Below are 25,658 nucleotides of genomic sequence, written 5' to 3' on the forward strand. Positions count from 1 at the left end.
AGTCAGCCAGGTTTCCTAATGCTTCCCCCCACCCCAGGAAAGCTGAATACCGGGCAGGTTTCAGCTTTGAGACAATGAGCAATCTGGCATTTAATGCTTTATATATAAAGTGATACAAATGGGCAAATAGTGTTCAAATTTATTGTGATGCAATACCTTATCTTAACGAGAGAGCAAACTGCTCAATAGCTAGCTGATTAAAATTTGATGACACATGTTTAAGCTTGTGTCTGCTCAAACACAGCCTGCAGCCATGGAATCCAACATCAGCATTGATCCCTGATGAGGCTATAAATATAATTATCCACGAGCACATACAATGATGTTTAATCCTTGTCTCCTTAAATTGATAGCATGGTATGGGACTAAAATCATCAACATTTAAGAAAATATGAGACTTAACCAAGTACATCAAGAAAAAATAAATTAAACAAGATAGGTTTCAATTTCATATTTATATTTCTTGACTTTCCTTTCTTTTCTCAATTATTATTCATCTATTTAATATGAAAATGATAATTGCAAATGGAGCTAGGGAATGGTGGATGATGCATGCAGTGGCATATCCAGGATTTTGAAAAGGGGTGCTGAATAGAAATATTACATCTACTCAACTTTAAGTCGGGTATTCAATGTGCCTGACGGTCGGATCATTCTTAATGACAATCCGATGGCTATGATTGGTTGTTAATTTTTAAAGTAATTTACAAACTAGGGATATTGATGGCTATGATTGGTTGTTAATGTTTAAAGTAATTTACAAACTAGGGATATTGATGGCTATAATTGGTTGTTAATGTTTAAAGTAATTTACAAACTAGGGATATCGATGGCTATGATTGGTTGTTAACGTTTAAGTAATTTAAAAACTAGGGATATCGATGGCTATGATTGGTTGTTAACGTATAAAGAAATTTACAAACTAGGGATATCGATGGCTATGACTACACCATTGGTTGTTAACGTCTAAAGTAATTTACTTGGCCTATGTATTGCCATTAATTTACTATTATTTTTTCATGTTTCTGAACAAAAAGGGCAGATTTGTAGCTGTAGAAAACTAAGGGTGGACGATAGACATTTGAGGGTGGGTAGGGGATAACATCAATAAACTCTAAATAATAAGAATGGATTTTAAGGATTTAAAAGTTGGTTAATAAGGGTGGGTGGAGGGCCATGAAATTAGCTTTAGCCAGGGTAGAAAACATCAAGCCTGGGTGGCCCCGTCCACCATAACTATATCCCTGAAAAGGGGAGTGCTCAAGCACATTAAAAATGTACATAAATATTTTAATTACATCATTTTGCTAATAACCAAATATATGGATTAAAATGGTATTAATATAACATATAAACAAGAATAATGTGTAAGCTATGACACTGAACAACTATGGTACATCACTACCAAACACTCCACTGTATAACTATAAATAAATGAAGGTATTATCAAGTATGTTCTTACATGAACAACTAGCAAAGAAATGCACCAACCAGAAAACTAATTAATGAATGGTAAAAAAGTAGTACATTTACAATATACAGTTTGAATACCGACAAGGACTAATTCATCATTCATGAAACATAGGATACATTAAATGTAATAGCATATGAATATCTATAAATATATAATAGAAGAGCTTTAAATATTCAATAAGTAGCATGGCGATAAAAGCTTATCAATATTTACAAAGGTATGTTTTTAAACAAATTTGAATAATTCATTATAAACCTCAAAAATATAATAAAACATTGATAAGTAAAAAATATAATATTTATACAGAAAACACAGAGAAAATATAAATGTTTATAGTAAAGAGAAAATAACTTCATGAACAAAATATAGTTTTGAATACCTGTACTGTAAAGCCCTTTATTTTCGCAATTTCACAATTTTAAATACTTCGCTGCCTTTTGAAGACAAAAGTTTCATTCAGAATTTTACGATTTTCGTGCCCTTAATTTTCTCGATCGTTGTTTTATCGCGAAAATTAAGGGCACACGAAAACAAAGGGATTTAAAGTATTCCTACATGAAAATAAATAAAGCAATTAGAACAGTAAACAGAGACGTGGGGCGGATACAGGTGGAGCAGATGGTTCGATTGTACACTCCCTAATTGTATTAAGAAAAATAATTGTTATTGTATTGTTGATATCTTATTTTTATCATTGAATAAAAATATAGCAAGATTTTAAAAGTATGAGAGTACAATTTCCAGGCACCTTGAGGTTTGTATTCTAAAAATGTTCTCATCTCAGCCCCAACGATGGTGGGCCTGAGGCTCAGCCCCAACAATGGTGGGCCTGAGGCTCAGCCCCAACAATGGTGGGCCTGAGGTGGTGTGGATTTTCATGCACCCTCTACCACCAAATCCTGCATCTGCCCCAGGAGACAAGAAAAATTAAAAAAAACATTATGAAAAATAACAGAAAAATAAATAATGAATATTCATACAGTATAACTAGTGAATATTCATATAGTCAAAAGAAAAATAACTTGTGAATGATGCAGTCAAGATAGACAACTGTAACTCATGAATAACAATAGCGATCTTTTGATTTGCGCGACGCCACAACGCTAGAACTGAATCACTCATGCGTGACCGCACTACATTCGCTGCACAACATAGATTTGGCCAAATTGTGTCATACAATCCAGGCGACGAGAACTGATGACTTCTGAGTGACGTCACTACATTCTACGTCCTACCGTCGTCGTGCAATCAAAAGCTCCCTAACAACAATAAGCAGTGCGCTAATTCTTAATCCAAGAGAGCACTCATAGCACACACTTAACAGTAGTACATAAAACTGTTAAGTTTATAAATGTTTATGACAATTACTATCAATTAGATGTGTTGAAAATATAAATAGGCATATTCTAAATTAATTATTCACTAATGACGATATAAATGTACAATTAAAACAAATATTTACCCAATGTTGAATTTCTACAAACCACTGGATATATTTAAATCTATATTCCCTTACAAAAAAAAAACTACCATAGAAATGCATTAAAATAAGTTCTTTACTTTCAGTTACAAGATACTTACACCAAGGTCATATTTTAGCAGCATATCTACAAGTTAGAATGGGGAAACATTTACAAAAATAGATGAAACATGTTAAAAAACAAACACACACATACCAAGTTCAAAAATACATAGTACTAAATAATTACATTTCAGCAAAGGAAACATGTTATTTCTTTTCTTTCTATTTTTTAATAAAAGTGTATTATATTATTAAAAAATGCATTAAATGCATTTTCCCCTGCTTTTATACTGATTAAAGGGGAGTTCAGAGTTCATAACTTTCCTTATGTATCAATGTAAAAACCATTGCTATGACCTTACTGAGTATTGAAAAGCAACCGTGCATTTTAATGCTTCACAAGCACATGGGTCCCAAGTTGAAAGAACCCATTTCCGAGAGATTCGTTTAATGACATTAGGGGCGCTATATATTCTATGAGGAAAAAGTGTAGGTACCAAACAAAGGGCCACGCACACCTAAGGCCCACCATGAGGTGATGACATTTTTTTTTAGAATAGGCACCTTTAGAAGCCCGGAAATGGCACTGTCAGACTGCAAAAAATAATCAGCAACCAAAGTTTAGGCCTAAATATCACAAAAAGATTTTTTTTTTTTACCGAATTTGCGAGAGATAAGTGAATTTGCAGGAGATTTTTGCTGTTTGCGGGAGTTCGGGAGACAATACCGATTTGCGGGAGACTCCCGGTAGTTCTGGGAGACTAAAGACCCCTGCAAGCATTTTTATCATAAATTCACATGCAAGATTGTCAGTAAAAAAGAAAATCCACAATGTTGTCCAACCTTATCTCCAGCAAAAAAAAAACATTCTATGGGCATGCATTTTGAAGTGCAGGGTTTGTCTGAAAGGAAAATTTACATTTTATATGCATTTTCAAGTTTGTGTCCATGATGAAAGCCACGCTGATCGCCTGCGCCTCGTCTGAGCACGCTCAGAACTATAGGTAGGTAAACAATTGACTGTGGTATAACAATGGACTATAATCAATATTCAGCCTACTGGAAACCAAATGACCATCAGTAGGGTAATCCTGACATTTCATGTACAATATCCGACCCTGTATTGTTTTCTTTTCTTTGTAATTGAATGTAATGATCTTGTTTGTATTATGTTTTGAAGGTATCGAATTGACCCAATAAACTTAACAATCAAGACTGCTTTTAGCAATCCACCCAATGCCATAAGAAAATATGTAGTATAACTATGTTATATACTGAATATATTAGAAGCAATACATCAGCCATTGCTCTATAGTGTTCATGTATTGAGCTGATGTGTTAAAGGATTTAGTAATGCAATCTGTAACAATACAATGATTCCCTGAACCTCAATGCTATTGTGAAAATATTATAATTACAATAGAATTTTTTAAAATAATTTGGCTGCTCTAATTCATTGACACTTTACACACAGCACTTACAATCACTGATATGTTTTGTATATAAATTGAATATTTTACAAATAAAATAATTGTTTGAGGAAAAAAACACTTTTCAAAGGTTGTTAATAAAGTCAAGGTAACAGTACACTGTTTCCCCCCACTTGCATTTAGACTTAATTTAGACATTTGTTGCGTATAAGAACAGTATGGTAAATTAAAATACCAGAAAATACCATAGCTCTATAAATCCATATTATAGTCCACAAACAAAATGGGAGGGTTTGAGCCAAAATTTACAGGCCTTCCATACTTTTTCCCAGAATAAATGATACCCACTTTCATTTTCCCACCAATGAGCTAGTCACACATCATTTATTAGCAGTTTTGCTTTCTGATTAAATTACTGCTTTCATTAGAGAACCTCATCTTTCTACTGAAAGCAAAACTCAGAACATGTCAACAATTTTAAAGTTACACTATTGTTATTTTCATTGAAGAGAATAAAATAAATTTGTTTATCTGCACCTTCAATTTTGACTGGAGGTCTCTGAAGGAGAAAAAACAGCAATAGGTTTAGCTTGTAACACTGAAGGAGGGCAAAATCATAGCACAATAGGTGATAATAAACACACTATATACAAGAAATACAAATTTTTTTTCCATTAAAATATTCACTAAACCCCTTTCTTCTTGAACATAATGAAGGCAAGTACAATTTAGGTTAAAATTGATTTGTTACACACACAAGTTACACATCGGTACATGCATTAGTATCACGTCTACTGTGGGCTGGCTTGTTACTCAGCTTTTTCCTACGTGAGAAGTGTCCATCACCCAGTTCTGGTTCTTGCAGCAGCATTTGATTGACAGATGGTGCTGTTGCTATGGTGATGTCAGGACTGGATGGGATTGCTATATCTGGCATGATGTCACTAAGCATGGGTACAACCTGGGCCGCAGCTGCAACCTGGAAAAAGTGATAAGAAATAATCCTATGTATGATGTCACCAAATGTAAACCAGTGGGGAAGGAGAGGGAGTGGGGAGAAGATCGAGATAGAAGTAATTCTATGTTACAATAGAAGTATGCATATTATTGTGACAAGGGGTACAGATATATCATATAAAGTAAAAATAAAGCATGCTTGTATTGTGGTACTTGTGTTACTTAGTATCTATCTACTGTAGCTCCTTTTTAGTGTGTGATGCAATATTGGGGCAGTAGCAGGCAATCCCACCTGGCACCCACATACAGGTGTATGTGGGTGGAGAGAAGCAACACGGATAGAGTGCCCTGCTCCAGGACAGGATTTTTATCTTTAAAATTCTTATATTGAATACTTTTTGCAAGTTTATATACTGTGTTGTGCTTAGTTTTGTGAATGTTGTTTGTCTTTGCTTACTTTTGTTAGATTGACACAATTCAGATCATACTGCAATGTCAATTTGTTTTTAATAATAAACCAGAATGAATGAATGAATGACACAAGTGAAGTGCACAGCAATGGATTGAAGCCCAAAACCTCGAGATTGGGAAACCAAACTGTTCCAGTTGCGCCAAATTGTTTTGTATAGTCCATATGTTTTTTTCTAGTTCTTTTCCACAAAACATATCTAAATCTATTGTGCAATTACACTTACTGTTGCAATCATAATGACTGTTCAAAGGGTTTGTGGTAGAAGGGGATTAAATGTATGATCTTGACGATTTTGGAATTGAACTTATAAAACAAACAAAAAACATCGAGAGACCCACAGGAGCAAATTCTTTAAAAAAAAACCCTACCGAATAATAAAGGATTTTAAATAACAAGCCATTGTTGTTGATGTGGCAATGAAGAGGGTCACCACAGGTCATTAGAATCTAAGTCATCCTGTTATTTAAAAGCATAATAGAGAAGTGGAGTTGAATAGCTTGGTAGTTAAGAGGCTTGCCTTCTAATCCCAGGTGATGGGTTCCTATCACAACAGGACTTTTTCTAACAACGATGCATTCTAAGAAACCAAAGGTCGTGAGTTCGAATTGCATCTTGGTATTCAATTTTTTCTTCTTTTTTTTTTCAATTTCAAGACCTTTTATTTTTTTTTATTTTGATAATTATGAACCCTGGCTAAAAACCCAATTACGCCACTGTGTACGAAAGTATAATACATACTCCAAGTATTGAAATACACGCCATCGTGTTGGGATTCAATATTTCGACATTAATTATGTCATCATCATTCCTGATGATGACATAATTAATGTCGAAATATTGAATCCCAACACGATGGCGTGTATTTCAATACTTGGAGTATGTATTATACTTTCCCACTGTGTACTGTATTTAAGCATAGAGGATATTTCCTCCATGGTTTAAGCATGCTTTATTAGTATCAACAAAAAGCCTCCTCTGAAAGGTGCATACACTAAGCGTTAAACGCTAAATAGAGGTAACCTCAGTTTAACGCACAGGCTGGTGAGTGGTCGCTCGTTAGAATAAAACTAAATTATAATTATAAACAAGAATCCTAAAGAAAATTTTTTTTTAAAGATGAAAATATAATCACTGAAAATATTATATATACCTCGGGTGGGTCCGGCGTAGCACTAACAGTACCATCTTGCATATCATGCTGAACATCCCAAACTCTTCCAAACATATCATCCTCGGCCTCTCCACTTTGATCTTCCCCATAATGCTCCGGTACGCTATGGAAAATCTCAACTGCTTCATCGGGCAGTCCAAACTCGCGGACTACCCTGGTATGAATCTCCCGGGAAACAGCTGCGCTGTCTGTATGTACAAGAGCATATGCTCGCTGGGTGAGGTTGCACCGTCGCAGTTCTTTTTCTCGTTGTAACATTGCAGCTATCGTGGAATCATCAGGTACTGGGAGAAAAATACAATTTAAAAATATGATATATTTGTATCACTAAATATTCTTTTCTTTTTTATTACTATTAATTCCTTTACATCCATCCAATAGGAAGTACACATGGCACTTACAGGATGGAATGATGCTTTATAAACCTCTTTTTGAGGCTTAGGGAGTGGAGTTGTCTTCGGTCATGAGAAAAAGACCTGCTGTGACAGGAATTGAACCCAGGACACTGGGATCAGAAGACAAGTATCTTAAACACAAAGCTACTAAACTCCACACCAAGAACAATGAAGTTTCCGGAAGCTTCTGGAAAACCTTCCGGAAAACCTCCCGGAAAAAACAATAATCTCCCATACTTCACGATTGGATTGGAAGTCACCAGCAAATAAACAGCTTCCGATTCTTAATTATTTAACTTGTAATTTGCATAGACAAAACCTTGTATTTTTTCCCAATGCTTTAAAGGCTTCAAAGACTTTCATGCTAAAAAACAAAATAATGTTTTTTGTAAATTGCCCATTACTACTATTATGTCTTTACAGCAATAATTAAAAAGTTATTTTTATAGCAGAATTCAATTTTACTTTTATATTTTAGTACCCTCTTCTTAGGATCTTTTAAGTTCGATAAACAAGGTTAAAATTGATATACTATTATTGTACATTGTAATCTGCTTCACAGAGAGCATAGACCATGCTTGCTGAACAACACAACATCATACTTGAAAAGGTCAATTATAATGTGAATTAGGTCAAGGTAACGCAGCCACCGCATGTCAATCAAAAGTCAAGTACAAACATTAAGGCCAAATAAAAAATAAATAGTTTCTCAGTACCTATCTCATCCCCTCTTGTCAAACACCAAAAGGAGAAACCTGGTTTTATTCACATTTGGCCTAATCTGTTTTATCAAATATTCACTGGTTCATAATCTAACAATAGAGGAAGAAAGGAGAAACATCGGCTTATCTTGACAGGATATTCAATCATGTGCTACTCTCGGTTGATGAACTCTGGATGTGAATGTTAATCCGAGACTAACGCAATAAACACGGATGTGGTAAATACCAAAGGATTGGTACTTAAACATTCAGAAGAGACAAAAAGCTGACTGGTAAAGACTGATTTGTGTGTTTACCAGTCACCCCTGCCCTGGACAACATTAACGGTCTTTATGCAAATGCTTTGCAGAGAGTTGCAAGTAGGAGGTGAATGATAGAGGGCAGCAGACTGCAGTGCAGACTAGTCAAGTAGTAGTCTTTCAATTACTACTTAGGTACTGGACGCATTACTAGATTAGAATTTTTGAAAATTAATACAACTGGAAGCTCTCAGTGCATAAAATTGTCCAAGGCCTGCAGATCCAAAGGCAACTTTATCATGCACTAATGGTTCATGAGTGCAATAATTTCCAAATAGAGCACGGAAAGTTGCTACTCTAAATTACACTTTAATAATAGTAGCAGTAATAATTAGAGGAGTGATGTTTTACCCTACCTGATGTGTTAACATACTGAATGCTCAGTTCATTCCAAAATACTTGCGATAACAATCTAGCAAGTAATCGAGTGGAAAACAAACCCACCTCCTAATAACTAGTCTGGTGTCTGAACTACTAGACCACCAAGCTTGCACTTTAATAATAATGATTATTATTATTATTATTCTTTCTTTAGGCACACAACACATGTGCCAAGGATTGCCAATAGTGAATATATACCACTGTCCTACTTGTAGGTGACAATCCCTTACACAAGACAAACATTCACACACGATGCTTTACACAAACTAAATCTCAATATGAGATTTAGGGAGTGGAGTTGTTTATGTCGTGAGAAAAAATCCTGCAACTGGCAGGAATTGAACCCAGGACCCTGGGATTGGAAGGCAAGCATCTTAACCACCAAGAATAATATTATACATGCATATTAAGTCAATTTATGCTCACCTGGTAAGTTACTCGCAGCAATTGCTGGTGGGTAGGATGAGCACTGCCCTCGCTGGCTAGCTGAGTACTTAGTATCATCTAACATGTATAGCGTATCTGGGACATGTGACATGCGAATCATACGTAGACGAACCAGCTCCATTTCTGCTGCCATCTGTTCTTCCAGCATGGCCTACAGAAAAAAACATAATTTTCATCCAAAATAAACAATGACTACAGGATACAAAATACAATTTATTTTATCTTGAATTTAATATTTATTTCTACCAGTTATTAAGAGAGAAGAAAAATAAATGTTGTAATGAAAGACAGCACGGTGTTGGGTACTGTAGTTTACCTTTGCCTCTTCCATGTACGGACTGAACAGCCGAGGTCTCGGATACCGGCGTCTTGATTTACCTTTCACCCAGTAGTTCACCGATGATGCTTCTTCCCCGTCAACCATATGTGACGGAAGCATTGGGATCAATCCTCGCTTGATGGCACTGTTTAGAATATCATGATTACGTGGAATGATGTGCTGCACTCGTACGTATGGTATAATGTCACTGAGAATTTCCCGCAGTTCCATATTGTCCAAGTCACGCCGTTTAATACCTTTGCGACTTAAGCTGTGCTGAGTGTTGCTAACAACATTTGGCTCTGGGAATATGGAATTGAATTGCTTTAATTTTTTAAAAATACATCATACACATTAAACAGTGAGCGGCTTGGCACATACAGTAGCGGACCAAGGAAACTGAAATAGATAGGGCATAGGAAGAACTTCACAGTTAGAAAGTCTAGACTACCTCAGCCCTGCCATAGTTGGGGCTAAGGTAAGAAATTTTATGGCTATACTTTTCTGCAAATTTTGTTCAAGCCAAAATTTAGAAACAAAAGGCCAGTAGCGACCATTTTTTGAATCAAATTGTAATCAGTTATGTGATGCACTATAAACTTAACAGGCAGAGGAAGTGGCATTGTTTTCAGCTGTGCAAACAATCCTAGAATTCAAAATTTGAGACCCTGGATTGAAACCAAAGCTACTATTTTTATAGTACTATAAAATTAATCAATTCTATACAAACATTACCTCGTTCTTCCATCTTCTTGACAAGTTGCTGTTCTCCCCATTTGACCACAGCTTTGAGTACCTCAAGCTCACTTGCCTGTCACAAAAATAACATTATTAACAATATTCAAATAACAACAATATTAAATAAACATTAATAAAATTTATAACAACAACAACAGTAAAAGATAACTATATATTCTGGTATTACAATCATCGGTAAATGTTGAATCTCTGGTGAAAGTAATATTGAGAGTAAATAAACCCCACAAGGATAACTTAAACTTACATGATCAAGATCATTGAAAACAAAAGAGGAAACACTCATGAAGCAATGACTGCTACATGTTTATATATGTATCATAAATTTATTAATTCTGCAATATAAATAAGAAAAATCAGAGAGAAAATGGTACTATCAAACCATGTTACGTGTAAAAAAAACCCCCTGTGACTAACCTGTAGGAAGTCAGACTTGAGTGCTGTTAGTAAGTCTCCCTTCGTAATGTCACACAGCGTCGGAGAAGCCATGACAGCCAGAAACTCTTCCTTCAGGTAATGCATGGCCTGACGATGGACCCAACTTGAGCCGTGTGGCAGAGAGCTCCAACTCAGAATAGCAATTATATTCTCCGTATTTATACTCTCTGCGATCACATCTTCACAAGCTGTATCATTATAAGATAAAAATATGTAAATTGTATATTGTTTAAGCAACCGGGTTAACTGAGTTCTTAGAATATCGTAGGGGCAGGCCTGGAAAAGATATTTTTGTGCCTCCAACAATGAAAATTATCTTGATCAAATGCCTCCAGGGCCAAATGTTATCTTTACATTATTATAGCGAAACAGTAGTAGATTTATTGGTTTGGAGCAAGCAAAAATATTAAATTTAATTATGCGTTAAAAAAAAAAATTTCTAAAATGCCTCCAGGTTGAAGGTCAATGCCTCAGACAGCCGGTCACACACTTTTTCCAAACCTGCACAGGGGTCCCAAGTCACTTCAGAGAGCTTTCTTAACGCATGTAACTTCATTTTGCTGTGTATGGTAATACAGTAGCCATCGGAACTGACTTCTGTGAGACAATTGATATTAAAGCAGTGAATACATGCAAATATTATGAATGTGGGAGATAGGTTATTTTGCTGGAGATTCTTGCTTGCTTTTGGGAGTGGAGGAAGCCGTCCTAATTTCGAGTTGTGGGAGAATTGGGAGCCCTGATATCATGCTGTATACTGTATAATATGAGATATCAGGAGCAGAAACAACAGTATGACTTTTGTTTTGTCAAATAAATCTTAAGGATTTGACAAAATAAAAATGCTTGGTTACTTATTGTTGACCACATCTTTCAACTACTGCACACTATAAATAATAAAATTTGCGACTGTAAATAATTATTAATTGGAATACTATAGCGCACATCGGAATATTGTTAGAAGAATCTACTGTAAATGTAAGCCTTTGTTCACAAAAGATTTTATTTAGAACAAATTCTGTGATAAAAATTTTGATTTGTTTGCACATTGTGTTGTGAGGTGATGCTGCTGCCGCCAATCATAACTTTGAAGTATTCTTAAAATAATTCTATGAAATCTTAAATTAATTTCCGTTATTAAAAGTCTATATCTGTTGATAGTAATGGTAATAAATGCTTTGAAATATTCTTAAAATAATTCTATGAAATCATAACACATTTATTTCCTTTAAAAGTCAATATCCCTTGATAATAATGGCAACAAAAGCTTTGAAGTGCTCATTCTTAAAATATTTCTATGAAATCATAACATTAACACATTTATTTCCTCTAAAAGTCCATATCCCTTGAGAATAATGGCCAAAATAAAATAAAATATATAATAGAAACTTTACTGTTAAAAATTTATTTTATTTGCTACAGTACAAGAGCATAACAATGCACATTATCCTGTATAGTTACTGACACATTAAAGATTCAAACAGCCAGGCCAATAAAAACCATAAGCCTATAAATCAAACAAAAGCAACAAATATAATTGTTAAAATCATAAAACACTGTTTTTTTATCTCTTCCAAATTGTTTTGATGAGTCATCCAACTATTATTAGAGGTACAATTTAGCTTAAAGGGTCAGGCTTTAATTACTATCTATACAGTAGGTCAAATTTAAAGGGACAGGCTTTAATTACACTCAATAGGTCAAACTTGGGACAGTCTTTAATTACTCTAGGTAAAATTTTTTAAATATGAATCTAACGATCCAGTATCTAGATGGATGACACTAAATAAAAAAATCTTATTTTACATATTTCCATGCAATAATGTATTAATATTTTTTATTCTATATTTTTATATTGCTATATTTTAACCATCTTGTAAGTGGCGATATATCGCTGTTGGTGTGGCAATAAATAAAATAAAGTGACATCACAGGCAAAAGCAGGAGGGAGAGCAGAGGATATTAATATTACAATCCATAGATCATCGGCAGGTTTGTCAGTGGATTAGGTTATACAGTAGTTGTGAAGATGAAGTCTTTTTTTTATTTTGTGTGTGTTCATTTTATCTACTAATGGAGTGAATCAAGCCCTGACATAATCAATATTCCACCACAATTAGTCATACACACAAAAAAAAAAAAATTAAAAATAATTATATTATAATAAATTAATTATTTAACTTGCATCATTAATTATTGAGCATGAGTACTATAAAAAGTATTTATTTATTATGTTAAACCCCACCTCACTGTACTGTACCTTAGAAAAATAGAACATGGTGTAAATATTTGTGACTGCAACTTTGAAGTTATTACAAACTTCTGATTGGTTACAGATAAATCATCAACTTTGTTTTATCTTGTGTCCCATATTTCATCACTATAAGATCTAGATTTCAAGTGAACTATGTTATAAATATTGACGATTTAAACTATTGTTATAGAGACAAGCGTGAGTGAAAAGGGGTTGGGGCAAGTATGGTATTACTATTAAGACCAGTCGTTTTAATAACTTTTGACTTTCTAAAAATACTCTTGAAACCTTAAATTTATAGATTTTAATTTCTGTGAGATTTGTTGTTGGTTTGTGAAATAAAAAGTATGAAGGAAATGAGAAAAATTGGTTGTTACTATATGTTATTATTTTCTTAAGTTCGGTCCACACTTATGTTTTCCAAAGTAGCAAATACTACAGGTGATTTTCTGATACTGTACAGTGATATATTATCATGCAAATCAAGCAAATTTGTCACATAAACATGTGTGAACACAGCTTAATAAACAAGCCAATATTCAAAATCTGGTTTTTAAGCTCTGTCTACACTATCAAATTTTATGTGACAAATAAATTTACTGTAATATGCCCATATTTGGACGTTATATGACATCATCAATCACATATATGGCCACATCAGACACACTTGTCATATAAAATTTGATAGTGTGGACAAAGCTCTAAAGAGTACTTACCTTGTGCCATAGATGTCATGTCCAGGAACTGTGCAATTTGATAACACTCCATGGCTTGATCAATTCGTGAAATTGGTTTTCTCCCTAGAACCATAGCTTGGGCCTCACCTAGACTGCTACTCTCAAGGTAGTCATCTTTTATCAATGACAAGTCCAATGTGTCTAAATAGATTGCATTTAGCAATACATGGGCATATTTTTTTGGTATCACATTAGCATCGAGTACTATCTTCGTCTTTTTCGGTAGTTCGTTTTCTCTCCTCTCCTCCGATTCCCGCTGTTTTCGTTGCAACAGGTTGCGAAAGAATGGTGACCTTGCGGATAAGATCGCCTTGTGACATAGGAATGTGTTTCTGGTGGATCTACTGGGACAAATGGGCATGTTTCGTTCACTTTGTTTGGAGTGGGAATCTGATGCAAATACGACAACAGCATCTGCGAATTCACCAGTGTCTAGTAAGTACTTAAGATCTTGCTCTAAAATATTAGGTGTACCAAATTTATCTCCTAGTTGAATTAACACATCAAGGTTTTCTAATCGTGGATTGTGGGTGTCAATTTCTCCCGTATACAAATACTTCAATAAAACCGAGAACATGGTGACGCTGACACCGGGTAACTGTTTAATTGGAATGCTGCTACAGTATTCTGGATATTTGCTAAAAACGTCCCGAAAATAACGACACCGTACCGATAAAATTGCTCTGTGAACTGGAAACACGGTCCCAAGGAATACCAAATCCACATCAGCACAGTGCTGACAATCGTAGAGACGAGCTAAATTCTGACTCAGAGGGAGTGTCTTTGGCCTAGCAAGTGTTGTCTGGATTGACATTTGTTTCAAAATTGCTAGTGATTCATACTCATCTACAAGAGCTTTAACGTCCCGTATGTTCCAAGAGGATAACACGTCTTTGATAGCACGTGCATAGTCAAGCGATTTTGAGTGCCGTTTTTTCCCGACAAGCTTTTTCTTTATTGTTGATAAACTTGGTGTTTTCTTTTTCTTTTCCTTCTCAACTTTCACTGGCATAGTGGCATGCCTTGGTTCAAGGACCTCATCCCCGCGCACAGAACAATCCCTAGGAAACAAGGTTGCACTTTGTTCACGGTCGACATTTACACCCATGTCAAAGTTCACTGACCTGTGCTTGGACTTCTCTCGACCTTCACCAGGTAAGGCAGTCATATTGTTCCCCATCACAGAACTTCGGATGGAATTCAAAGATAGAAAAAATACATCCTACTTGCAAACTTACATAATGATGTGTAAATAAAACAAATATTCATATTGATAAGACAATCAGCAAAAATGTCAGGCAAGTAGACTGAAATAAGTACACAACCTTTTTTTTTCCTCACAAAATCTACCTCTGTACTAGTAGTTTACGTCAGACTACTAACATAAACTTGTTTACAAATTAATCATCTGGAGTCAAGCATTGGTAGCTTTCTGCATATGGTGTCAATTTCCTTGAATTTTCTTTTTTTTCAAATTGCGGATTGATCAGTTTTATCCTAGAAAATAAGAAAATACAACAAAAATATTATAGTTTTTGATGATTCACAAGAATTGTAAGCATGTTGAGAAACTCACCTGGTTAGTAAACTACTTTTAAGCATGTGCAATTTAATAACACAACTCATTGTTTAAAATGGAGCAATGACAGCTTGGTACATTGCATCGCCTAATCCCACAGTCCTTGGTTTAATGACATCAAATATAAGGGAAAGGCCAAAAATAATGTATTTTTGAGAGCAAATTTATCTGAGGGGTTTAAAACAGAATTATCTCATATAAATGCCCCTTCACTTCACTGGAATTGTAGACCACAACACAAAATTATTGCCAAAGGTGTTATTGTATGACCATTTAATCATTCAAGGTTGCAATAACTTTGACTTGAGTAAAATATTGGTAGCAGAAAGGTCTTGATAATACAGTAGTATTGCTTCAATTAGTTTTGGTCAGTCATTTGGGAGAGCTTATTCAAGGTGAAGAAAATGAAGTCCAGAATGTTATTTAAAAAAAAACTAAATCCTTTCCGAGCTACTGGGGCTCATAGGGCTGGAGCTTATCCCCAGTTTCTGTAGTGTGAGGCGGATGAGAGTTATACTCTCCCAGGACAGGACAGTAGTCCGTTGCAGGTTAGTCCCCAGCAGTTTGTTGGTACCCATTGATACAGCTGGGTGGACTGAAGCAATGTACAGCTAAAGTGCCTTGCCCAAGGACACAAGCGAATCTGCACAGCAGAGACTCAAAACATTGACCTTATGATTGAAAGCCCAACATCAACCGCTGCGCCAAACTGCCGCCATGAATGTTATTCAAAGTAGTTGTTTACTCCAAATGAGATTCTACAATAGTGGAGGCATATACTCAAAGAAAGGCATCTATTTGAATACTACAGTTTGGTCTAACAAATGTTTTGTTCACCTTCTTTGTCATCCTAACAAATCACAGGGTGGCTCTTTCTTTATTTGATACTATATTAAGCAAAATACGTAACAATATACTACAGCATTTAAGCAAAAGACATGCCTAACCACTATACTAGCTAGTAGAATTAAATCTACTGTAGTGTATAGTAACTGCAGAAATTGAGACATGCCTAACCAAATCAATCTACCAATTCTTTAACAAATAACTTAACCAAAACCAAACCTACCACAGAACCAAAGATATTTTATTAACTAAATAAACCTACTAATACCAGCAAAAAATTATGATGATGAGATTAAGCTAAATTCAAAAACCAAATGAATAAATTCATGTTAACATAATTAACATTCAAAGATACTGTGTTATGGCATTTAACCAAACCTAACCAGAAAACAGAAAGACAAACAGAATATTAAGCTCAAAAGAAAAACATAAAAACATACTGTATACAAATAACTAATACAAACATACACAGGTAAGAGAGGTTCTTGATTTTACTAGTGGGCAATGGGTATGCTTGAATTTGTTATTGTATCTTATGTTACCTCTGTACTGTACAGTACAGTACTCGAGTGGGCAATTAAGGCATTTCAAAGCACTACATAGGTCTCTAGTACATTCATCAACTTCTGGATCCACTAGAATTCAGGAACTATTGACGAATATTAACATCATCACAGCTAACGTTAATGGTTTTTGACACAAAGGGCCTTTTACATGACAAACAACAGATAGAGGATGCAATCATTTTTACATAGAGAAATAGGTTTTTGGTTGAGTAAGTTTAATAAATAATGACAAGCAGTAGACAAAAGGCATAGGCATCACCGGCCTGATGACCATGGCTAAGAACAGAAGAAAAACCAAAACCAAAGTTATCATACTGTAGTCATACAGTACTTCCTTGAAAAGATTTGAGGCGAAATAAAATGATGTAGTTTCTAGTCTGGAAGGGGGAAAATTATTGTAGTTTCTCTGGTATATGTCTTGAACATAAAAATGGGCCATTTTTTTTGGGGGGGGGGAGGTGGGAGGGAAGGGGTGAGGTAGGAGCGAAGAGGTGGGGCTTACATCTGGGCAATCCTCTGTTCAATCCAATGGCAATTTTCAGCACTGCATGCCTAATTAAAGGCCAAATTTTGTTGTTGTTGTAAATGTCAGCACTTTATATTCAAATCTTACCCTGGGCTTTTGGCAGAGGAAAAGGCTGGTACAGTAAAAGGGGACAGGCTTACAGTACACACCCAGTTGGTTTACTGTATGCCCCAGAAACGATGCTAAATTTGGGCCAGTATTTTCTTTTTAGATCAAATATGGTGACACAAAATCTGACCTATGGCACAGAAGTTGAAGTAGAATATAGAAACCATAATTTTTTTTTTCAATCAATTGTGTTGTCAGAGAGGACAACACAAAGTGCCAGGCTTAAGGCCTGTTTACACTATGACGAGAATGTCATAGTATATACGGTTCATATAGGAAATAAAAGAAATAAGAAGTTTTCACACTAGCACGAAATTTGATAACGATTTATCGTGTCCACAATAAAAACCATAATTTCACAAATCAAAAAAAATGATGTCATAATCATGGGAAAACAATTTTATAATTTTTAGAAACATCTTTACATTTACAGAAGCATAGTTCAAAACAGTGTGCTATTCAATCATTTGCACACATGCACAGGACATCTTCGTCCAAATGAACTTGGCATCAGTGAAAATTAGGAAATAATAACCATTTGAGGAAATACTGTAATAGGGCTATTATTATAAAAAGGGAACTGCAGGGAAAGTCCTATATAGTTTAAAGGGTTTATATAATCCCATGTAAAGCTGGTGGTGTGTTTGTGTGTACCAATTACTTTGTGATATACTGTATGTATTCTTTAAATCATCCAACAAAAGGCCTTAATCTTCATTGTATAGGCACCCAAAGCAAAATTCATTTTTGCATTTGCTACTGAAGATATAAAAATTAGCTATTAGGAACTCATCATTTGCACTGTGTAGTAGGGTTGCCAATTCCTTATCCATACTGGCTTATAACCCCTATCCCCCCGCCCAACTCACAAGCCAGTCTATTTCAACCAGATACTTAATTACCTTAGCCATCTTGTCAGAAAAGAAGCACTGCAAACATTATTGGAAGGGAAGATGGAAAAAGTAGACCAAGGACTATGTGGATGGATAACATCAAGGAATGGTGTGGGGTGAGGTATTGGTAATGTGTAAGGCCGGCACAGTGCAGAGGAGAATGGGAATCCATGGTAACCAACATGCTTCGAGCAGGACACTCGACAGGTAACAGGTAATTTATGTACACCTGAGTAAATTGAGAAATTCCCTCAACTGGGAATTGAGTGCAGGTCATTAAATCATCAGCATGGTAGGAAAGTGTCCTAACCACTCAACAACCACAACTTACTGATACAGATAGTTGTTATCCATATCAAATTGCCAATATGATTGTCACTCTCAAAGGAGTTTGGATTGTGTTTTTGTTTAATTTATATAAGTAAATTACACAATTTATGCCGGTTTTTAGGCAAGACTTTTTTATACTGTACCCTGGATAGCAAACCTGCCGCCCGCCAATAATGATTTTAAATAAAAATAAAATTTTATTTGTGGCCAATTAACGCACCCGCTGCCACAAAAAAAAAAGGAAATTTGAGGAAAAATCTTTTTCTTTAGTTTTATTTACACCCTGTTATACCTTCCTAATTATATAAATTTAAAGCATTTAACCATCCCATACTACACTGTTAACATTCAACAATAAATTTGTTTTATTTCCTCTTCCGGCAGGATGCTTTTTGCTAAACTGTTTGCTAAATAAGAAAACAAAATTTTATTCTTATTTTTTTTTTTCACCTTTCTCTGTAAAAAATAAGTTTGCGAAACAAGGTACAAAAAAAGTCTTGTCTCACCTTAAAAAGTTGGATTGTTGAGATCCCAAAATAATGGTTGTTTTAACTTTAAAAAACTTTGCTGCAATTTCATCAACACAGAGATAGAACACATCATGTGTGTACTTAACAAATGTGCACTGCAATTCTCTTATTTAACAAAGGCAATCAGCAAAAAAAATCCAAGAATCTACTCTAAGCATCAGCATAACCAAGTTGCATATTTAAAATAAGGTCATATTTCAGTTTCTACAGTATGCATTTAAAAAAAATACTTTTCACTTTCTAAAGTGAATTTCTGAAAATTGTTCACCAATCAGTTGTTTTCTAGGGTCACATGCAAAATTTCCATCACAACTTTAACATGCACCAAAATAAGAAGACAAGGATTTAATCTAACAAATTAGCAGAACCAAAAATATATTTCAAAATATGTTTTATACAGTACATACAAATAAAAAAAACTCTTCAAAATATGTTCTCCCGTACAGTAGACTGTATGAACACGTACTGTATATCTCAAAATCAATACATGCATACTGTACTGTACTTTGAAATGTAACAACATGATATTGCTATATTTTTTTCTTCTACGATTATTTAACTGTATCAGTACTGTATGACTGACATCAAAAGAACGATGTCATTTGCTAATTGCATGCGTGCCATCTAAAACATGATTTATTAAATGATCATAAATTTATTCACATATATTATATTGATAATTTAAGTGAACGTACTCAGTTATGTCTATTTTGGATCCCAAGTGTATAATATACAAGAAATGGACATTAAATATGACAAACAAATCTATATTTAATATACTCATTATCATATAGACACTAGAAATATTATAGCTAGGTATTCAAAGCATACATCTGTAGTGCATTGTTATACAGTAGATAGGAGCTTCACTGATATACTTTACTTAATATTTCATTAAAAATAATTAATTATAATTAATTATTATTATTAGTTATTATTTATATTTCCAAAAAAATATTTTATCAGGGTTCATTGCTTCAAAACCTTCTTCATGCCAAAGATAATTAAATTAATACAAATCCATTTGTATTTTATCATACAGATAAACATATGCAACGAGTGATGGGCCCGTCGGACGGTACAGGGTTGTGGTACAGTAATTGCATTAATACCAATGCTTTACATGTGATATGAAAATACTCGGGAATCTAGAAATCAATAGTGTGGAGAAAGGACTGCAAATTACTACACTGTACTTGGCTTAAACATATGTAATATATTTGGGTAAGCAACAAGTGGCGGCACAGACGAGGCCCGTCGGACAGTACAAGGTTGTGGGACCAAAAATATTAATTGCCTACAGTATCCAAAACATTATTTTACCAATCCCTAATATTGTGGTCAAAAAGAATAAATTTGGGCCACACTAAACACATAAAACCACTCCCAAAGAACCCTACCAGACCACTCCCGAAGAACCCTACCAGGATTCTTATTCCGGGATTCTGATCGAGGCTCTAGTCGACCCCTTGGTTCGGACTCAGCTGTCGGACATGTTTGTAGTAAAGTATTATAGTAATTAGATAAAGAAGTTTAACAATTAACATTGGACCAACATATCATTAACAAACTATTTTTACTAAAGATATCACCAAAAACAGATTGAAACAAAACCATGACAATGGTGATCAATCAATTTATAGGAAAGTATTAAACATAGATGATTAAAACAATGTTGTTTACTGTACCTTTCAATTTCAAAAGTATTCTCAGAAAAATGAACAAAATTAAATAACAGTAATTTTGACATGTTCAAGTGGCTTAGTAGTGAAGTATTCCAATTTAAAAGTCAAAAATAAAATTAAAATATAACAGCATCAATCAAGATCACAATATAAGTACAGTACTGTAATAGTATTGCTTTCATTTCATAAATTAACTTATACTGTATGAAATACTATATGATTAAAAAATAAAATAAAAAACAGCTGTATTAATGTCTTGCTAATTACAGTATTAGCAAAGGGTACGATTTTACAATTAAAATAAAATAATTTTAATAACAATAAAATAATATATTCCATTATTGTACTGTACCTAAAAGGAAAGATAGAATATAATTTAAATAAATTTATTTTGTGATATTTTCATTTTTTATATCATCCATATGACTACTCAGTATATGGGTCACCTTTTGGTGAAATACCTCAAGTATTAAAAAACTAAGGCATTTAATTAACTAAATCAAATCAATTCCCAAGAACTTCTTCACTATTAATGCTCCAAAATTGTCACATGACCTACATTAACCAGCAAAAATACTGTTAAGTTCGAGTATCAAGCTCACAATTACATAATTCTGTACGGCTACAATGTGCATGATGAGTCACGGCTCGAGCAAAATGCTGTCATTAAGTTGCTCTTCAAAGCGTAAATGGTAATTGCATTAATACCAATGCTTTACATGTGATATGAAAATACTCAGGAATCTAGAAATCAATAGTGTGGAGAAAGGACTGCTCATTACTGCACTGTACTGCATTGTACTTGGCTTAATAATTTAGTCTTCAAATTTACAGGATTATGTTAATTTTTTTTTAGACAGTCACCAAAAATTATGCTAGGAAAAATAGAGTTCCTGAATGATTTAAAGATCAGTTTACCAAGAAAGAATTTTTGCTGCCAGGCATGCACATCAAGACTAATCAGTCAGTTATTACCAAATTCATCAGAATTATAAACTATATTAAAAAACTTAATGGTTCTCAATTTATATCTTGTATCATGTTGAAATAAAAATGTGTTTGTTTTGTTTTTGGCACTAGCAAACTCAAAATATACAAAATCCAGTATTAACTGTATACTACAGTACACCCCCACAACCTTTTCAGCCCACAACAAAAATTTAATGTCAAGCACCCAGACGTGACCCATCAAACTCAAAAGCCTAATTTATCAAACAAATTTCATGGTAAAATGATTGAATTATATTTTAATTTAATATTTTTATACAGTAGTTTTAGTGTTGAGTCAATAAATCACGTCCATCGTTTTATACATGTGAGGGATAGCAGAGATCAGCAGAACAATACCAACTTGATTCTTTTGTCAACCAATTATAAAATACCACTTTATTCATAAAAGATTCTTCATATCGCCCACAAAATAAAGTTAAATACCCTAAAAATGAAATTATATAACTTAATTAATCACAACTGAACCAATTAAGATCAAACTTTCAATAAGTACTGATTAAAAAAATCAATGATTCACAGATGTTTTACTACAAAAATTCAAAAGTTTGCTGCATGAAATATATGGGTTATTAGAAGACAGAAACATTTAATTGCAGAAAAAAATATTCTTACAATTCTTATCTGAAAGCCAAGCACATTATAATAAAGAAAACTAAAACATTAAAGTTGTTATACAAATGTTTTGATAGTCTATTGTTGAATATGAAACTATTGATAACGCATGCATTACAAAAGTAAAGTTTACTGCAATTTTTATTTTGTTTGTCGTTGTTCGTGTTAAGTAAATCTGAAGAGATTATGCGACCCATCAACATTTTTCTGTGATCCAACACTGGGTCGCAAACCATAGGTTGTGGAACTGTGTACTAAACTACCTGCCAGAGCCAAGACAACTGACATCAAGCCAAGACAACTGACATCAACCCACCACCAGGCTGTGTCAACATTTAATCAACAAAGCAGCAAGTTACCAAGTGTAAAAAACTACTAGTAAATGTGTATATTACGATCGGCCAGTACCATGACAGTTCCAACCTTTCATTAAAGTAAATAAGAATCTTAAATAGCCATGTCAAAACCATCATCAGCAAAGTATATCATCACCAGGTAATTAAGTTACAGAAATCACTATCCAGTAAATCACTAACTCAGCCAGTGTCAAAACCACCACCAGCTACAGTAGAGGTGTACCACCCACCACTAACCATAAAAAAAATCACTACCTCAATCAGTCATCAGCCAATCAAAACAATCATCACTAGCCAATAATACATCACCATTTGCTGGCATCAAAACCCTCCTCACAGCCAAAATCATTATCAACCACCTACATATTTAAACTAGTACCAACAAGTGTATTAATATATACCAGCCCCATCTAGTCAGCTAGTGTCAACAATTAATCTGTAATAATTAGAGATGGGAAAAGTGCACAACTGCATAGCCGTGTAAGCACTGTGTGCATTCCCGGAGGCATTTTTAGAATTTTTAATTTTTTGCTTTCTTCAGGGGAATTTGTGCATTTCACCAAGGTACAGTATATAACATTGTATAGTAGTATGTTACTACTAGAGGCATTTCTTTAAGATGCATACAAAATTTCATTCCAACAACAGTTTTAGTTATGAAACTAATCATAAATATGGCACCTCATGAATGTAATAAAATTAACTTAAAATTTTGTGACAGCCCTTGCAATTACATTCACACTTGAAGGAATCAAATACAGTGCACACTTCATTTTGAGATCCCTGAAATTCCAGGACCCATCTAATCCGAAACAAGTAACAATTTTTAAACACAAAGCTAACACTTACGGGCTCCAAACCCAGTGACCACTCCAAATCTCAAATTGGAGGGCAAACTGTAGTATAAATTCACAAACACAAAACATTGTACAAACATCAAAATGCAGATCAGGAATTAATAAAATTAATTCCATATAAATTTAACATTGTAAAGTAAATACTGAACAAATATACTCAGTCAATTAGAGTAAATATATCATCTACTAATATCTTACTACATATTAAAACCAGCCTCTGACCATCAAAATGTCAACCATATGGTTAACACCATGAGTTGTACTGTACTTTGTTTCCAGATTCAGATTTTTGAAACAGTGTTGAGATGACAAAATAGAAAACAAATATTAAAGGTAGCTTTTGGCAGCTACACAAGCAAGAAACTTGTATTTAATAATAATTTAACAACATCCTATATCTACACTATAATGCAAGTCATCAACCTTATTTTATTATTTAAATATTCAGACATTGTAAAGTAAATAAACATTGTAAAGTGAATATTGAACAAATATACTCAGTCATTTAGAGTAAATATATCATCTACCAATATCTTACTACATATTAAAACAAGCCTCTGACCATCAAAATGTCAACCATATGGTTAACACCATGAGTTCTACAGTACTTTGTTTCCAGATTCAGATTTTTGAAACAGTGTTGAGATGACAAAATAGAAAACAAATATTAAGGTAGCTTTTGGCCGCTACACAAGCAAGAAACTTGTATTTAATAATAATTTAGCAACATCCTATATCTACACTATAATGCAAGTCATCAACCTTATTTTATTATTTAAATATTCAGACGAAATGTCATGTACAGTAATGCGTGACAAAAATTGAGGTTGAAAATTTCTGTGTAACTCTGTTATCATCCAAGAAACACATGCTCTTGATTGTTGTGGCTTGTAATTTGTTATGGTGGAATTCCCCTACTGTAAATTATTATGACAAGTGTTTAATCAAATGTGATTTTTCCTTGAAAATTAGCCCTTTAGTTCAAAAATGCATGGATGGAATTATGGGTCTAATATTTTGGTTGGGGGACATATAAAATATTACCCACACAAGCTCAAGCCCATACTGTAAAATTTTGTAATTGATGACACCTCAAAAACTAGCTCAAATTTGTGTGGAAAATCGCTAGGAAAATAAGTATACACAATCGTAATAACAGCATAATACATTGGTTATATATTAGGATTAGGTCTTTGCAAAATCTGCATGGAATTCAACCCTTATTTTCCAAAATGCGCAGGCCTAGGTCTAGGCCTATTTTTTTCGAGGAGGATATTCCCTGTGCAGGCCTTACTTTACAGTCTGAAGTGTGGACATTAAACAGGCACAGTAGAATGTTAAAATCGTTTGATGAAGCACGTGATGAATAGCTAGGGTGAACTCCAACAATAAAGGGGTAGATAGACCTATTTGAATTTATAAAGTCAGATATTATACTAGCCTAGACTTCTTTTGCATGGAAACTATTGTACAAAAATTGCCCACACATACAAAAAACCATAAAACATTCAAAAATACAATCTTAATTACGACAATACCACATCAATGAAGAAGCAAAGTTCTTGCAATACTATACAAAACAAATCACTGACTGGGACTAGGCAAGCCCCAATCTAGAAACCCAATCAAGGACTGTAATGTCCAGTTGAACGGACAGGACAGCCTTCCTACCGTACCTACCACACGTACCATCCAACCAAGACCACCCACCAAAGTTGCTTGACGTTCCGCAACATTCAGGCGATTCATGAAATCAAAAGCAAAACACTCACGATACTGTCAGAAATTGTATAACAAAAAGTGAAAATTGTATACATTAACATCTTTAAATATTCATATTACTTTTAATTTTAGTTAACATTAGCTATTTTAACTAAGAAGATGAAAATATTACTCACAAAATCTGCGTAGAGGATAGAACTGACGAATCTTTGACAACAAGTACACCGCTAGCGGTGACCTATTTAAATGTTGACGCCGGAAAT

The 25,658-nt window shown here is 34.1% G+C and overlaps 1 protein-coding gene across 2 annotated transcripts; it reads right to left on the reverse strand.

The window, feature by feature from the left end:
• Positions 1-1,428: 1,428 nt before the first annotated feature.
• On the reverse strand, positions 1,429-25,625 carry LOC117107405 (BTB/POZ domain-containing protein 7-like). Of its 2 annotated transcripts, none has more exons than XM_033249080.1 (8): positions 25,572-25,625; positions 13,754-15,271; positions 10,763-10,971; positions 10,325-10,400; positions 9,587-9,891; positions 9,250-9,421; positions 7,006-7,310; positions 1,429-5,405 (listed from the first exon to the last, which is right to left on the reverse strand). In XM_033249080.1, the coding sequence occupies exons 2-8, from the start codon at positions 14,952-14,954 to the stop codon at positions 5,187-5,189; spliced, it is 2,487 nt and encodes an 828-aa protein (XP_033104971.1). In that variant the 5' UTR covers positions 14,955-15,271; positions 25,572-25,625; the 3' UTR covers positions 1,429-5,186. The 2 variants fall into 2 exon arrangements, with proteins under 2 accessions (XP_033104971.1, XP_033104970.1); XM_033249079.1 differs by lacking the exon at positions 25,572-25,625 and adding an exon at positions 20,841-20,880.
• Between the last annotated feature and the right edge of the window lie 33 nt (positions 25,626-25,658).

This window comes from Anneissia japonica, unplaced genomic scaffold (genome assembly GCF_011630105.1).
Source record: "Anneissia japonica isolate Jap-2015-1 unplaced genomic scaffold, ASM1163010v1 scaffold9668_len1562885_cov226, whole genome shotgun sequence".
NCBI lineage: Eukaryota > Metazoa > Echinodermata > Crinoidea > Comatulida > Comatulidae > Anneissia > Anneissia japonica.

Coding starts and splice junctions, on each gene's coding strand:
- LOC117107405 (XM_033249080.1), bottom strand. CDS start 14,954: ATGGGGAACAATATGACTGCCTTACCTGGTGAAGGTCGAGAGAAGTCC. Junction 10,972..13,753: donor CATGACATCTATGGCACAAG/GTAAGTACTCTT, acceptor ATAATGATACAG/CTTGTGAAGATGTGATCGCA. Junction 7,311..9,249: donor TGCTGCGAGTAACTTACCAG/GTGAGCATAAAT, acceptor TTTTTCTCCCAG/TACCTGATGATTCCACGATA.